At 39.7% G+C, this 17,910-nt stretch overlaps 1 protein-coding gene across 3 annotated transcripts in view; it reads left to right on the top strand.

The window, feature by feature from the left end:
* The window catches only part of Fzd3 (frizzled class receptor 3), a 66,011-nt gene extending 49,980 nt beyond the window's left edge, over nt 1–16,031 (top strand). For 2 of the 3 annotated variants that reach the window (XM_036199898.1, XM_036199900.1), the window contains 3 exons: nt 1,397–1,545; nt 3,770–4,003; nt 13,055–16,031. In XM_036199898.1, coding sequence (XP_036055791.1) covers nt 1,397–1,545; nt 3,770–4,003; nt 13,055–13,268 — 597 coding nt within the window. In that variant the 3' untranslated portion in view covers nt 13,269–16,031. Of the gene's footprint in view, nt 1–1,396; nt 1,546–3,769; nt 4,004–9,087; nt 9,101–13,054 lie in introns of all 3 variants that reach the window. The other variant, XM_036199899.1, reaches the window with a different exon arrangement.
* The last annotated feature ends 1,879 nt before the right edge of the window (nt 16,032–17,910 follow it).

The following is a 17,910-nucleotide window of genomic DNA, read 5'->3' as shown; positions in this document are numbered from 1 at the left end:
TGGTTAAAACAACAATCAGAATGCTAGTGATAAGTAAAAGACAATAAGGAGTATTGAATGCAAAATTAAAGACTACTAGAGGCAAAAGTCTCCAGAGTAAAAGCCAGGGTCTCCCCAGCAGCAGGACTTTGCAGACAGTGGGCATTAAGATAGTAACAAATATTAGCATGGCTGTACCCTACCCAGGAGAGCATGCAAGAGCATTGTGTCAGTGGGAAAAGAAGGGAACCTGAAGGGAGAAATCTTAAGTAGCTCTAGGCAGAGTTAGTAATGAAAAAATAATATTTTTTTGTGAAAATTACTCTGAATACTTCAAATGCTAGGTAGCTATGGAAGGGAGCACTGTCTGGTGAAGACGATGTGGTGATGAATAATTTTAACTGTAATATTTTTCCCATTTTTCTTTTCTTCCCCCACCCCCCTTTTTGGTTTTTTGAGACAGGGTTTCTCTGTATAACAAACAGTCCTAACTGTCCTGGAACTTGCTTTGTAGACTAGGCTAGCCTTGAATTCACAGAGATCCACTTGCCTCGGCCTCCTGAATGCTGGGATCAAAGGCATGTGCCAACACTATCAAGCTTTTGACTAATTTCTTTCTGATAAAACCAAGCATAAGTAGCCGGGTGTCCTGGCTCATGCCCTTGTTCCCAGCACTCAGGAGGCAGAGGCAGGTGGATTTCTGTGGGTTTGAGTCCAGCCTGGCCTGCATAGGGAGTTCTGCATCAGCCAGGGATACACAGTGAGACCCTATCTAAAAAGTTTTAGAAGTAAAAGTTATATTTAAATACATATGTATTTATGAGTATCAGTCATGTGTTGAACACTGCTTATGGCCCTGGAAATAAAACACTTGGAGATTAAGTGAACCTTCTTTATCTTTGTGCAGTTTACATTTTAGTGGTGAACTACCCATTGCTTTTAAAGGGCACAGCTAGCACAAATATAGGACTTGGGGGAAACAGTCTATGAAAAGGTGTTGGGGAATCCTTGAAAACATACTGGTGTGGGTAAGAAGATAGCTAATGAACAGTGTTAGACAAAATGTCAGGTGAAAGAACATTAATAAGGGAAGACAAATAGCTAGAGCATCTGCCTTTACTAGCAAAGTAAAAGTGACAGTTGATAGGATAATTGGCAGGGTCACAGTCATGTAAGTGTTTAGTGTATCTCTGCTAACACTAAAAGGAAGACAGTGGAGAATATAAAAGATTTAGGGTCGGAGAGATGGCTCAGTTAAGAGTACTCGCTGCTCTTTTGAGGATCCAAGAAAATTATCCATAGAACTTTAGAAATGAAGATGCTAAATTTGTAACATGTTGTCTATTGTGTTTATAATTCCTATCCTTGCCTTTAATAGAGGAACATATTTACGGTGATTTTCTTTACCTCCCTGTAGGTGACTCAGATGAGTCGTCCGGACCTGATCCTCTTTCTCATGAAGTATCTGATGGCTCTCATAGTCGGGATTCCCTCTATATTTTGGGTTGGAAGCAAAAAGACATGCTTTGAATGGGCCAGTTTCTTCCACGGTCGTAGAAAAAAAGAGTAAGTTAATGAGTTCTCCTAGTTGTAACAGCCCTCGTGTGTGTGTGTGTGTGTGTGTGTGTGTGTGCGTGTGTGCATGCCTCCTGTTGGATTTGGAGAAGTATGAAAAACTAGGAGGACACAGTGGCTCATGCCTGTAATCCTAGTTGTTGATTAGGCTGAGGCAGGAGGATTAGGAGTTTGAGGTCACACTGGGATAGGAAGACTCTGTTTTAAAAACTAATAAATAAATAAATAAACAACTGAAAATCTGATTCTGAGAAAATGGCTGAGTAGAGCCGTACAGATGCTTCTCTGCTCTAGTCTTTAGGAAGGAAGGAAGACTAAGCATTGCAGAACATTCACATGGTTTGGTGTTCTCTTCCTGTATACATGGCCTTCCTGACTTCTGTGTGAAGGTTGGTGTGTACTCTCATCTCTTTTCAGAGGAGAAAACTAAGCAGCTTAAATGCCTGGCCACAGCCACATAGCTGCTCAGTGTAAGAAGTAACTTCAACTTCTATTTGAAGTTTTCCATTGTTTTTCATGGTCTGCCACACATGTGAAAAGATAGACTATTGCTCCATTTCTAATTTAGTGCATATTGAAGGTTTATAACCTTACTTTCTTTCCTTTGTTTAATTGTAATCTGAAGCTATTGAAAGAGTTAATTAAGAGTGATGGTAGTAGATAGATAGTATCACATTCCTGATTTTAATGAAAATATTTCTGGTTAGCCAAGTGGTGGTGGCACACACCTTTAATTCAGGAGGCAGAAGCAGGCAGATCTGTGTGAGTGCAAGGCCAGCCTGGTCTACAGAGTGGGTTCCAGGACAGCCAGGGTTACACAGAGAAACCTTGTCTTAGAAGAAAGGTAATATTTTTAGTGGTTTCATTAAGTATGATGCTGCTTTTAGAGGTGACATATTTTCTCTTTGTAAGAACTTACTTATCTATTGGTACTCTATTGTACATATCAAGAATACACTAAGTGAATGAAAGGACTAGGTGTAAAGGACTCATCAAATACCTGCCTCCATCCTGTCAACCCAGTACGAAGAACAACAGAGACTCACAACCCTGTTAATTTGAGAACTTACACATACTTTCTCAATAAATGATCACACTTTTACATGTTGGGTTGACTTTTTTTAATTATGTCATGTAATTTTAACTTTAGCTGATCCTCACAGTGATTTAATTCGATTTTATGTTAATTCAGTTATTGCTTTGTTCATCATAATGCACACCTATCTACTGTCCATCCTGCCATAACATTTAAAACTTTTACTTTTGATAATTTGTCCCTTTAAATTGTTTAGGACTTCATTGAATATTTGCTTAATTTAATTTTCATGTTACTTTGTTCTAATGTTGACTGCTCAGGCTTCTTCTACCACTAGACAGCAGTTCCACTGCAGAGTCAAGATGGAGCGGGCCTTAAACTGCTCTTGCGAATTAAAACTGTATCCAGTTATCACAAAGTCACTATTACTTCTGCAGAGCATGAAATAAAACTTTTTCCTGTCTTGTAATTATTTTTAAAAGTATTTTGGGACCATGGGGGCTGGAGAGACGGCTCAGGGGTTAAGAGTACTGACTGCTTTTCTAGAGGACCCGAGTTCAATTCCCAGCACCCACATGGCAACTCACAGCTGTCTGTAACTCCAGTTTCAGGATACCCTGACACCCATGGCAAAAACACAAATGCACATAAAAACAAAATTTAAAAAAAAAATGTTTTGGGACCTAAAGGGTCACAGGTGTCTTTAGCTAAAAGGGACTTCTTAGAAATAATGAATTTATCAGCCTTCATTTCATAAATAAAATGAAGAAAAGACAGGATAGTTACTTGCTGAGATTGCCTATGTGCTCATAAAATTGAAACTACAGTCTTGATTTTCTTACTCTGTCACAGCACTTTAGGGCAGAATGGCATTAGGTTTATTTTGTTGTTGTGTTTTGACACAAGGTCTTATGTAGGTTAGGCTGGCTTTGAACATGAAGATAACCTTGAACTTCTGATTCTTCTAGCTCAACATCCCAGATGCTAGGATTTCTGACATCAGGCCCAGTTTTTGACAGAGATTTTGTTACAGTCTGTCCTCTGTCAAAAATGTTACCTCAGGTTGACCCCAAAGACTTAAATTTGGGGAGCAATTCATTTCAAGACTATCACCAACCAGTATTGTTTTGTTGGTCTATAGGATTGTTTGCATCTTAAACTTCCTGTTGTATTGTGTAGGATAGTGAATGAGAGCCGGCAGGTGCTCCAGGAACCTGACTTTGCTCAGTCGCTCCTGAGGGACCCAAATACTCCTATTATACGAAAATCAAGAGGAACTTCCACACAAGGAACATCCACACATGCTTCTTCAACTCAGCTGGCCATGGTGGATGACCAAAGGAGCAAAGCAGGGAGTGTCCACAGCAAAGTGAGCAGCTACCATGGCAGCCTCCACAGGTCACGTGATGGCAGGTAAGTTCTGGGAACACCTTAGTTTACTATATGTATTCAATTAGGATCACAAAGCTTAACAAACAGGAGCCAATTCTGAAATAGAAGTGGAACATTATTAAGCTTTCTTAACATTCTGGTTATAATTGTCCCAGATTAGGGGACTTAAAGCCAACCAAAGGACTTTGGGGTTTAGACAGACAGTATGATGTTACTGTAGGGCACTGAGTGGGAAGAAGGAGGACCGGTCACTTTAGAAAGATGACTTTAGCCAGGCAGTGGTGTGGTGATATATTGTGTACCCTAATAAACTTTTTGTTTGTTTGTTTTTGTTTTTCAAGACAGGGTTTTTCTGTGTAGCTTTGCGCCTTTCCTGTATCACGATCTGTAGACCAGGCTGGCCTCAAACTCACAGAGATCCACCTGCCTCTGCCTCCCGAGTGCTGGGATTAAGGCTGTGCACTAATAAACTACCCAGCTAATAAACTTTTTTGAAAGATCAGAGAAACAGAACAAGCAATAGCCAACCTCACCTCGCCAACTCCTCAGCCAATCCTGTTTCCATGAATCCTTAGACTAAAATCCTCTGAGTCCTCACCCCTGAGGTTCTCAGTTGAACTGCTGCTTAGTTCCTGTCTCCTCACATCTTATGTACTGTTCTACACCCAGCCATGTTATTTCCTGAGATTAAAGGCATGTGTGCTTTCCAAGCAAAGGCATGAGATCTCAAGTGCTGGGATTAAAAGTGTGTGCCTCTACTGCCTGGCTCTGTTTCCAGTGTGGCCTTGAACTCATAGAGATCCAGATGGATCTCTGCCTCCAGAATGATAGGATTAAGGGTGTGTGCCACCACTCTCTGGCCTCTGTCTAATCTAGTGGCTGGCTCTGTCCTCTGATCCTCTGATAAGTTTATTAGGGTACACAATATATTGGGGTACACAATATATCACACACAGTGGTGGTGCACACCTTGGGAAGCAGAAGCAGGTGGATGTCTGTGAGTTCAAGGCCAGCTTGGTCACAAAGCGAGTTCTAGGATGGCCAGAGTTATTACATAGAGAAATCCTGGGGTTGGGGATTTAGCTCAGTGGTAGAGCACTTGCCTAGCAAGCGCAAGGCCCTGGGTTCAGTCCTCAGCTCTGGAAAAAAAAAAGAGAGAGAGAGAAATCCTGACTTGAACCCTCCCACCCCCAAAATAATGTGGATCTGAGGAGCTGTAGAGATGGTTTAGCAACTAAAAGTACTCGTTGTTTCAAAGGACCTGAGCTTAGTTCCCAGCACCCACATCAGACAGCTTCAAACCATCTGCATCTCCAGCTCCAGAGGATCCAACACCTTCACAGGAACCTGTACTCACATGCACATACCTACATGCAGGCATGCACACATATATATAATTAGAAATAATAAAAGTTAATCTTAAAGAGTGTAGATCTAGAATGATAAAACTTAGTTTCCTTGCCTATAAAGGTGAAATAGTAATTCTGTAATGTCATAAAAATTCAGTGAGATAATGTGCCGATTTACTAGAAACAGAGCCTGTGTCAGTGTCAAGTATGTTGCAGTTATTAATGTTAATAAGCACATAAAGTAAAATATAAACATAAAGCAAAATATATTCCAGGGCTATGGAAGTGTTTCTTAAGGAGCCAGATACTAAACACTTTAGGCTTTTTAATTAAAGTGGCAACTACTGCTTAGACCTCCTGTGGCAGTGTGTACTCAGATGAGCTTCATCTCAGAAGCCTTAGTTATTACCAGGAGTTAGCAGATGTGGCATTAAGTCCCTTTGTCAGCCTGCTATTTTGTGGGATGCTGGGGTTTAAACCCAAGGTTGAGAATGCTAAGTAAGGATTTTACCACTGAGCTACATCCTAGCACCCTGTACCAAGCCCTTGTTTACTAGGTGCAGTGGAAGCAGAGACTAAGAGTGACTATGATACCATGGAGACAGTTCAGAAAATGCTTCAGAGAGATGGCTGGAAGGAAGCCTGGATGTAGGGTTCGCATTAAATTTGAGGTTGGGATACTAGAGCTAGAAATTGCTTACAAGTTGTCACATTAAGTCATTTGAGAGATAATGAGGGTTTATCAGAGAGTAGAGAGGCAGTGGGGAGAGAGGGACAGCTGACTTGAAAGCTAGATTTTTGTTCTTTAAGAAAACAAACGTAAATGTTGGAAGGATTGGGAGGAGATGGGATGAGTGTTACTTGGGAGGATGTAAATTATTCCAGCCACTGTGGAAATCAGATTTGGAGTTCCCTCAGAACACTAAAAATAGAGCTTCCTTATGACTCACCATTTGATTCCTGAGAAGATACCCAAAGCAATCAAAGTCAGCATACTGTAGAGACACCCCTCTGCCTTAGTTAGGGTTTTACTTGCTGTAAAGAGATACCATGACCATGGCAGCTCTTATAAATGAAAACCTTGAATTAGGACTGGCTTACAGTTTCAGAGGTTTAATCTGTTGTCATGGCGGGAAACGTGCAGGCAGACATAGTTCTAGAGAAGGAGCTGAGAGTCCTACATCTTGCAGGCCACAAGAAATAGACTGTGACATTGAATGAAGCTTAAGCAAAAGAGACCTCAAAGCCCGCCCCCACAGTGACACACTTCCTCCAACAAGGCCACACCTACTTCAACAAGGCCAGAGCTCCCAATAGTGCCACTCCCTGTTAGATTAGGAGAGCCAATTACATTCAAAGCATCACACCCCTCTACCTATTCTTACTGCACCACTGTTCAGAATAGCCAAGTTGTAGAATCAGCTTCGATTTTCATTAACAGATGAACATATAAACAAAATGTAGCACATGTGCACAGTGAGATTTTATTTAGCTACAAAGAAGGAAAAAAATCACTGTTTTGCAGGAAAATGAGTGGAACTGCAGATCATCAAATTAAATGGAATAAGCTAGATAGCAAAAGACAACTCTTTTTTCCCTTCTTATGTAGAACCTGGAGAGAGAGAGAGAGAGAGGGAGGGAGGGAGATCAAATTGTGTATGAGATCTACCTCATCGTGGACAGTCAGAAACAGCTTCCCAACAGATGGCACTTCTACTTTAAATAGAATTCAGAGGAGACACTTGGGAATGAATGACAAGGGAACAGTGTGCACAGAGACAAGAACAGGCAGGCAAGTTTCAGTGCCTAGGTGTGACCAGAGCATAGTGTATGTTGGGACTTCTAGAAGATGCAGCCGTGCTGAGGATTTGGGTTTCTCTGACATTGAGAGGCTATTGCAGGACTTTGAGTACTAGGAAAATAAAGTCTGACTTGAACTTTAAAACAGCCTGAGAAAGGAGAGTATAATGAAGCCATTGATTTGGGGTCTTAATTTAAGATGCTGATAAGGAGATACAGTATAGGCAGAGTTTCTCTGTGTCCTGGCAGCCGCTCCCAAATAAGCACACAGAAACTTACTACTAATTATAAATACCAGGCCAATAGCTCAGGCTTGTTACTAGCAAACTCTTACATTTTAAATTAAGCCATATTTCTTATTTATACTCTGCCATGTGGTTTGGTACCTTTTCTCAGCATAGCAAGTTCATCTTCTCTCCACATCTCGCAATTTTTGAGATGCCTCCCCTTCCTCTTTGCGCTCTCTCGCTCTCTCTCTCTCTCTCTCTCTCTCTCTCTCTCTCTCTCTCTCTCTTTGTGTTTTTGGAATGTACTTTATCTATAAACTCTTAGTGATGATATTTGACATCCTAGTCTCATCCTTTTCAGTGGTGAATAGACATTATTATTATTAGTATTATGTTTGTATATAACATTCTGTGCATAAATATATAGAAAAGAAAGGTTTTTAATTTCTATATTCTAGGAGCATAGAGCATTATAGAAAAGGCACAATACATACATATGAAGCAAAATGATGTGGGTGCAATCTGTTGAAGGCATCCTGTATCTGGGTGAGTGAATATGTACATAGGACTCTCTTCCATACCCAGAACTGTAGGGCAGATGTGAAAGGTTTCTAGACTACATTGAAACTAAAAGTCTGAACAAGGATTTCCATAATCCAAAAAGCCATCTTATGAAGACTTCCTTCTGCTTCAGTCAGGCTTCAACTGCACATTAGTGCTGTCTTCAAGCCATCTTATTATCTCAAGGTATCCTGGCCATGGGTCACAGATTCCCAGAACTCACTTTGATTCACTACTTGAATAATTATTGATCTCCATACTACGTACACCTACATGTAAACATTACTTCAAAGAGTAGGTAATTGGTAGTTAGATGAGAGGACAGCTAGAAAAGAAAGTAGGTAGAAGTTTAGGAACAAGTGACCAGTCACATAAGTGACCTGGCAAAGGAAAGTTGTGGAGTGAATAGTAGCGCACTACTGGAACTGCAGTTGATTTAATTATTTAGATGAATGGTAGCAAATAGTAAAGAGAATCAAAATGTGAATCATCGCTTTTTCACCAACTCTGGAGTGCCCTTACTATGTTTTTAACAGCAAAGTGGCAATCCTAATATTTTGTCTAAACATATATTAAAACTGTTTTATATGCAGTACTATATAAAATATGTATTTACATATTGTATGGTATATAATCACATTGGTTTAAATGGCTTTTGAAAGGTTCAGAAATTTGACAATTCCTTCATATATAATTTATATTAAACACTGTAATTAAATTTGCTTTCTTTATAGTTCCTATTTATTCATGGACAGAATATTTGTATTTTAGAATTCTGTGATAGTCATGTTTCTCAGATGTAATTATACAATGTAATTTTTCCTCTGAAAATGTATTCTTTGGAGGTGGGGGCAGGAGTTCAGTCCAAACAGCACACATAAGAATGTCAGGCACAAATGGCACATGCTTGTAATCTCAACACGAGGGAAAGACTTCATCTGTGTGTGTATCTGTGTGTATGTGGGGCAGAAGAGGGCATCCGATCTGGAGCTGGAGTTGCAGGCAGTTATGAGCTGCCTGATGTGGGTGCTGGGAACTAAGCTGCAGTCCTCTGGAAGCCCTTATGTATTTTAAATGACTTGAGTGTTCTCTGCTCTTCTCCCTTCCACCCTTTGCCCTCTTTCCTCTCTTCCCTCCTCTCCTCCCTTCCCATTCCTGCTTAAACCAGGGCCTTGCACATGGTAAGCAAGTACTTTACTATTAAATTTCTTTTCGCAGCCCTTTGTAGTGTGTGTGTGGTGTGTGTACTTGTCTGTGCATGTGTATGTATGTATATGTATGTATACAGTGTGTCAGCATTGGATGTCCTTATTCTTCTTGAGAACCTGGAGCTCACTGACTTGGTTAGTCTAGCTGCTGGTGACCTCCAGGAACCTGTGTGTCTCTTCCTTCCCAGCAGTAGGGTACAGGTGTGTACAGCCATGCCAGCTTTTAGGAGGTTTCTGGACGTGAACTCAGGCCCTCCTGCTTGCACAGCAGACTCTTTACCTACTGAGCCATTTCCCCAGCCTCCCTGTCCTTATTTTTTTGGAGATGGTGTCTTGCTACATTGCCCAGGCATGACTCAGACTTGCCAATCCTCCTGCCTGAATCCCCCAAGTAGGATTACAGACATGCACCACCACACAGGACTTGGTTTGTTTGTTAGTTTTTTAAATTACTTTCTTTACTAAATGCTTTCTTTATTTGCCCTATTTATTTGAAATTGATACTTAGGAAGCCATTGAAAGGTAAAAGTTGGCAAATCATACTTGGAAATTAGGAAATCTATTTAGTTTGAAGAACAATAATCATTATGCAAAGTAATAATTTTAAAATAGATTCTAACAAGTCCATTGTAATGTATTTACATTTGCAAGCATTCCAGTTATTTTACCAAAACATGTAGCAAAAATGTAAATGTCTCTAGGTTCTAAATGTAAATTTAAGTGTTTGGAAACAGGGTAGGGTCTATTGTAGCCCAGGCTGGCTTTGAAATTACTGTGTAGCCAAAGCTGGGTTGCTCTTCTTCCCGTCACCTTCCATTCTCTGGGGTTACAGACATGTGCACCATGCCTGGCTGAAGTGTTTCATCAATAGGAGAAAATTTAAGAACATTTATATATACATCTGTCCTGGTTAGTTTTATGTCATTTTGACATAAGCTAGAGACATTTGGGAAGAGAGACTCTCAATAGGGAAGATACCTCCCTCCATAAGATTGGACTACAGGCAAGCCTGTCAGGCATTTTCTTGATTAGTAATTGACAGGAGAAGGCCTAGCCCACTTTCAGTGGTGCCACCCCAGGCAGGTAGATGTTGTATAAGAAAGCAGGCTGAGCAAAGCATGAGGAATAAACCAGGAAGCAGTGTTCCTCTATGACCCCTGCACCAGTCCCTAACAGTTCCTGCTTTGAGGTCCTGCCCTGAGTTCTCTGGATGGTGAACTAACTACAAACTGTAAGCTGAAATAACTCCCTGACCATGGTGTTTTATCACAGCAGTAGAAATCCGAGATAGCCTCTTTATTATTTTTTCTTTATTTAAATTTTAAACAAAGATAGTGTTGGGTTTTTGGGTTTTTTTTTTTTTTTTGAGGAGGGGGCTGTTTTCTTTAGGTTTTGTTTTGTTTTGTTTTGTTTTGTTTTGTTTTGTTTTGTTTTGTTTTGTTTTGTTTTGTTTTGTTTTTGAACTGAGGACCGAACCCAGGGACTTGCGCTTGCTAGGCAAGCTCTCTACCACTGAGCTAAATCCCCAACCCCAAACAGGGTCTCACTATGTAGCTTGGCTGGCCTCAAACTTACAAAGATCTGCCTGTCTCTGCCTCCTCTTTGAGTGATGGAACTAAAGGTGTGTACCATTGTGCCTGGTCCCTAAGATAGGTTTTTTGGGTTTTTTTTTTTTTGTTGTTGTTTTTTGTTTTTTTTTTTTTCCAAGACAGGGTTTCTCTGTGTAGCTTTTGGAGCCTGTCCTGAATCTCACTTTGTAGATCAGGCTGGACTCGAACTCACAAATCTTTGCCTGGCTCTGCCTCCCGAGTGCTGGGATTAAAGGTGTGCACCACCACCACTCGGCTCCTAAGATAGATTTTAAAAGACTGTTTTTCAAAGGACTTCTCAAATTTAAACTCTGTAATTGAATGAAAAAGTCCATTGACAAGCACTGCTATAAAACTAGATGGCTACTTCAGTAGTGTTCATGAATCTTTCTTTCAAATCTTTTAATTTTACAAATGATTGACCTTAAGTCATGGTATTTTTTATAGTTATGATTAAAGAATGGTAGGTGAATGATTTTTAAAGCAGTAGCTCTTCAGCTACTTTTGATAACTGTTCTGTTGGCATGGTGGTGCTTACCTTTAAGCCTAACTTTTGGGAAGCTTAGGTGGGAAGATTTCTAGATCAAGGCCAACCTAGTCTACATAGTGAGCTCTGGAACATTCGAGACTACTTAGAGGCCTTGTCTCAAAAAGAAAGGAAGGAGAAAAGGGGAGGGGTGGAGTGAGACTGGGCTCACTGCTCCATGGCAGGTCCCTTGCCCAACATGCCCAAGGCCTTGCTTTAATCCCCAGCACTACAAGCAGACAGACAGACAAAACCCAAAATAGATTGCAGTGTTCTGAGATGGTTTTTTCTTTCCTTTGCAGTTCTGGGGACGAAACCTGTGAACTTTTATCTAGGCTAGCGTTATACAACTGTGCTACGTCTATCCTTGTCCTTCGCATTTGAGACAGGGTCTCACTATGTTGCTCAGGCTGGCCTTGAGCTCTCAATTCTCTTGTCTCCTCATCCTGAGTGCTGGGATTATAGACCTAACAGACATTCCTGGCCCTGTTTACTTTCAGAAACATTATATTGAGGCAGGGCTTGTAGTCCAGGGCCTCTTACCCCCATGCTATAAAAACAAACAAAAGCAACATGTTCATTAAAGTCATCAAGTATGTATATTCAGTTCTCTTTGAATTTTATTATCCTAAATTATGTTTTCCAAAAGAGTGTGTGAGTATATGAACAGAAATTATTTTAGAAAAGGCCTGTGGTGGCCCACACCATTAATCCCAGCACTCGGGAGGCAGAGGCAGGGGGATCTCTGTGAGTTTGAGGCCAGCCTGGTCTACAGAGTTCCAGGATAGCCAGGGCTACATAGAGAAACCCTGTCTTGAACCCCCACCCCCCAAAAAAGATATGAAATATGGTACTTATTCTGAAAGAACTCACTGTTTAGCCAGAAAGATTGATAAATACCATATGAACTTTATAAATGGACCAATAAAAAGTCTAATTGGTTCTCCTGACCTTGACTGGCCTAGCACTAATAACTTCTCATTCCAGTGGCTGAGGTTAGTTTTTTCATTGTCATTGGTTTTTTTTTATTTTTATTTTTATATTCTTGCCTCTGATGTGGTTTGTTGAGTTGGGGTTGTGACAAAAGAAAATTTGATCAGCCTATGGTTGCATTTCTGGGTAGGAAAGCCAGCTGTGTGCAGAGCCCAGCTAGAGGACAAGGATTTGCTGATGAGAGAACTGGTTATAGTGTATCAGCATGCAACTTCTAAGTAGATATGATTTCTACAAATTACCATCTTCACAGCTTTAAACCCTGAGGGAAAGAAGGAAGATCATATACAGATGACTGATCAGCTGGTAACTAGCCCGTCCAGATGTTATGGGCACAGGTACCACCAGTGTTAGCAGCTCATTCCCTGGTGCTTCAGTCACTCTTCATTCCCTCCTCCAACCCTTGTCTTTTAGTGAAACTGGAGTCTGCATACTGTTGACTATACCTAGAAGTACGGTCTGAGGGCAGTGCCTCGTTCCCTTTCCTAATGTCTCCGAGCCCACTGTATTTGATACATATGTGAGTAAGAAAATGATCTGTAGTTAACATAGTTCCAAATGGGTGAGCTTTACTTATCTACTGTTTGCCCTTTTGCAGGGAATAGGACCTTCATCCTGACCTACATGGATTCTCTCTGTTAGCCATGTCAGATAATTCTACAGCATAATGAAATTACTCTAAATAATCATGTCACTTACTGCTTCCTCGCTGTTGATTTACCTCAGTAACTTCACTTACTAAGGCATTTTAGTGAAAATTATTAGCTTTACTTTCTGGTGTGTTCAGCTACTCACTTCAAAATCCACTCTACTATGCAGGTACACTCCCTGCAGCTACCGAGGAATGGAGGAGAGACTACCTCACGGCAGCATGTCACGCCTGACGGATCACTCCAGGCACAGTAGTTCTCATCGGCTCAATGAGCAGTCACGACACAGCAGCATCCGAGACCTCAGTAACAACCCCATGACTCACATTACACACGGCACCAGCATGAACCGTGTTATTGAAGAGGATGGGACCAGTGCTTAGTCTCATCTAAAGTGAAACGTGTGCTGTTGAAAGCGGGTTTTAGTCTTGGCCTTCACATGGCTGGCTGCTGTAACTTGCTGTCATCCTGCTTTTAATCAGGCAGAGTGTGCCCACTGAGAAGGTAGATCTTTGCTTTTTGTATCACATCAAACTTGGCGTGTAAACACATCCCAAACACTAAGAATCATGTCATCACAAAAATAATTCTTTCTAGGTTGTGAAGAGATGATTGTCTGGTAAGCATTTTTATAAACACACTTATTTTATATTTAGAAAAATCCTATATGTGTGGTGACTGCTTTGTAGTGAACTTTCAGATAATATGAACTTGTGGTGAAATGACATTCTGGTAGCTCTGTTAATAAAACAAAGTTTCAGAATTAAAGAAAATTTCTATGCAAGGCTTATTTCTCAGATGAATACTAGGACTTTGTAGGTTTATTTCCACTGAGTGCAAAAAAAGGAACTGTTTTTAAACTGTAGAAGATTGTGATAAGCCAGCAAGGGTATTAGCTAATAGGATCAAAGTGCCAGAAGAGTCCAGTTGGCCTGTGGGAGGTTCTCTCGAAGTCCATAGTCTTCCCCACAGATATTCAGGATGTGGATGAGTTAGCATTGGAGTAAAGGCAGAGATGAGCATTTCCCCTGCAGTTGTATTGTTTTTTACTTTTGTAAATATTACTTTTATGGGCTATGTTTTTATAATATCCATATGCATGATAGAAAAAATTTAATTTGTGGCCATCTTTTCCTAGGTAATTGTATTGATTCATAGACAACTTCATGTTCAGATATGTTCTGTGGAGGCATGCAGTAAGATAAGCATCACACATTATAAGGGTTTTTAAGTGGTAAACAAATTACAAAATGGCAAAATATTTTCTCTGTATTTGTTGTTGTATTTTTCTACAGTGAGATGTGACCTTGCCAAAGCCATCAGACATTGATATACAGGCCCTCCTATAGTGAGCTGATTGTCTGCTCTCAAATTCCCCAGTAGCCAGTTGGCTACTGCTTGTGCCCCACATTCCTATTTTCAGTTTCTGAATCATTGTTTACATCTGAAATATGTAATCTAAGTCCAAAGTGGTGATTCATTTGGGTTCTTGAAAACCATTGTAGCTAAGTGGAGCATGGTTACTCTTTCTGTGAATACCTTTAATCTAAAAAACATCAAGTGAAAAACACTTGACATTTTATCTTATAAAGCTTAAATGATTTAGGATATGAACTGTGAACTTTATTGGGTATGAAACTGATCAGAAAGAAAAATTCTGGAAAATGCTAATGTGTTATTCAGAAAACCCAGTGATTCCCAGCCCTGACTGCAGGTAAGACTCACTCTGGGAGCTCTTGTTAGCCAACATCTCTCTCTCAGGTGAGAGTTGGTGCTTTAAAAACAAACAGAAGCTTTCCAGGTGATATTAGCTAGCCAGACTTGAAGCCCATTCTTTTAAGCTCACTTTCTCCTAATGATGGGCTGATGGTATCACTTTTGATCATGGGAAGATCTAGCCAGACTCAGTGATACACTTTACATTGTTACCTAATATATTGTTGTTTCCTACTTTATTATCCATTATAAAATGCAGAATTCTCAACTCTCATCTCTGGAGAGTCTTACTCAATAAGTCAAAGGCAGTATGATTTCACAGATCTATGTTTCTAAAAACACAGAAGATTCTTAGCAGGCTATCCAAGAATCACACTCAGAAAAAATTATTCTAGACTCTGGGAGGGAGGCCTGGCTTTGCCATATGCTAGTTTTCAACTTTGAACAAGTCAGCCTCCTTGAGCCTAGCTCCCCTTGTTTGAAAATGAAGATTGGAGATGAATATCCACTCTACCTACCTCACAATGTTGTCAAATTAAGATCAAATGGAAACAACCATATGGAAGCTCTTGGAAACTGTGAAGCATTATGAAATATGAGAGACTAAGGTTCTTGAGGACTTAAGAGCTTTATTAGAGGTGTACTGTAGTACATTTCTTGACACTTGCTTATTCATGTGTATGCTTCTTTCATCCTTTAAAATTAAGAGCTCCTACCTGACAGAAGAGCCAGTTTTCTGGTAGTCATGATTTATTTGTCATGTTGCTTCTTCAAAGTATGTACCAGTAGAGATTACCCATTCTGCATAAGACACATTTGAGCATTTAGCCCCAAATTTTTTCTCTTCCTCTGTCCTATCTTTCTCCTCAGAACTGGAGTTACCACTCAGAGAGGCCTGAAGTCCCTTATAACTGATAGTTGGTAAACCCTTCCTTATGCCTTACAAGGCACCACTGATAACTTGTCTATAAATAAACCAGTAACTCAGGAAGCTTCTGTTTGAGAAGCTCCATAGAACAGCATGGGCAAACCAAACAAACATCCACAAAGAATCATAGGAAGTTAAGATAGAAATACCAGTTTGAGCTCAAAGATGTCGTCTGTTACCATCTGCATCACTACCAATTGCCAAGTGTTCATTGGTTGTCTTTAAAGTGGGCCATGTGCAAACAGTGAAGTGAGCATTGCCGTGAAAGTCTCACCTGTGTGCTTCCAGATTCTGGGCGTGTACTCGCACCTCCTCTAAGCTGGTGGTGATGTGTATGTGAATGTTGTTGGCCTGCAGTCACTTTCAACAGGGACCATCATTCACTTGTTCTGCACAATCTTCATGATAGTGTTTGTTTCAAGTAGCACTGTTCAGTTTGGGCCGTGTTCTTTATTTATCATACTAGTGCTATAGGTTAAGAACTTTCTTTCTTCCATTTTTTGTTTGGTTTTTTTGTTTGTTTGTTTGTTTGTTTTTTTTTTTTTTTTTTGAAGAGACCATTGAAGAACTATAGCAGAACATGATTTCAAATCTTAATCTGCTTAAATTGACTTAACAAGTCTGGACAGTTTTCTCACCATATGAGTAACTTTAATTTCTGTTGTGATTGGCATATGTTAATACTTAGTGTTTTCTTTGTTCAGTTGACAACCAAGAAAATGATAGTTCCCCCTAAAGTATTAATATGTTATCAAAAGGGTTTTGAAAAGTACTTTGATTTTAGCAATATTGTTCTATTCATAATTAGGCAAGAGATCCAAGGCAATAGTAAGCTCAAAACAGTAATTTGTTTCAGAGACAGTTGATGAATAACAATTAGCACAGGGCTTAGTGTAGCATAAGCTTTTCAGTAAATGTTTAATGAACAACTGAGCACTCAACTTAGACCGTGAGAATTGTTTATGTGTGTGTGTGTGTGTGTGTGTGTGTGTGTGTGTGTGTGTGTGTGTGTGTGTGTTTGTGAATGTTTTTTTTTAATCTGTGTAAAGTAAGAATTTTTTTATTTCACATAAAAACACAGGGAACAGAAGTTATCTGGAACCTAGGTTTAAAAATAAACTCATGATTCTTTTAAACTTCTTTTATGCCTTTTTGTGGCCAGTTAAAATGCGAACAGCTTGGGTTTAGAGAATTGGTTCATTGGTTAAGTGTGCTTGCTGCTCTTCCCAAGATCACTTTCTAGCACCCTTGCTGCATGTAACTCCAGCTCCAGGGCATCTAAGCCTTTCCTCTAGCCTCCTCTGAACACCAGCACACTGTAGCAGATACACATGTACGCATAAATTCAAAATAAAGTAATTCTTTTTCCAAGACAGAGTTTCTCTGTCTATCCCTGACTTCAGTGTCCTGGAACTGGTCTCAAGGCTGGTCTCAAACTCACAGAGCTCTGCGTGCATCTGCCTCCTGAGTGCTGGGGTTAAAAGCGTGCACCACCACCGCCCATCTTAAAGTAAATCTTTTTAAAAATATGAAAAACATTTATTTAACTCAACTATATAGCCTAAAGTTTATATACCTGTACATAAATTTGATTATTTATGGAAATGCATTGGCATTTGTGCATCTCTTCATATTTTTTTCTTTTTCATTTTTTTGTTGTTTAAGTCATGTGAGTACTGGGAAAAAAGGAAAACCAGACATCCCTCACTGGTTCACCAGACTATAATTGCTTTCTCCAATTCTAATCTTATTTATCTTTATTTAATAACTAAATTGGTACAAGATAATGCTTTTTTTTCAATATCCAAATCTTCTTGGAAAAGACAATGTTAAAAGTCTGCCTAGAGCCAGCCATCTTAATAGACATGGGGTGTTTGGTTGACCTACAAAAAAACAGTGTATGTCAATGTGTTTATTCCTGTGTTCTCTAAGTAGAAAATCTGTGTATGAAGTTTTGTTGTTGTTGTTTTTTTCTTTTTCTTTCTTTTTTTTTTTTTTGAAGTTTTTCCCTAATATTTTGGTCAAAGGCCAAGCCAGTACAAAATACATTAAGTTCAATCTATTTAAATGTATTGAAGGATAATTATCTTTAGCTTTTATTTAAATAGCCACCTAGAAACCTATCTTGTCCTTTCCATGGATGTTTTTGTTGGTATGGTAGAATTGTTCATAATTTATTCTCTGCATCATTTTCCCTTGGTTAAAAAAGTTTGTTGCTTTTTAATAATTCAAAAGTTTAAAATTTGCCAGATGTGGTGGCGTATACCTTTAATTTTAGCACTTGGGAGGTAGATGCAGGAGGAGCTCTGTGAGGTTCAGACTAGTCTGGTCTACATAGTAAGCTCTAGGATGTCCAGGACTACATAGGAAGACCTTTTTTA

Source organism: Onychomys torridus, chromosome 9, assembly GCF_903995425.1.
Source record: "Onychomys torridus chromosome 9, mOncTor1.1, whole genome shotgun sequence".
Classification (NCBI taxonomy): domain Eukaryota; kingdom Metazoa; phylum Chordata; class Mammalia; order Rodentia; family Cricetidae; genus Onychomys; species Onychomys torridus.
Note: the sequence above shows the minus strand (reverse complement) of the source record. Positions and strands in the feature narration are given on the sequence as shown.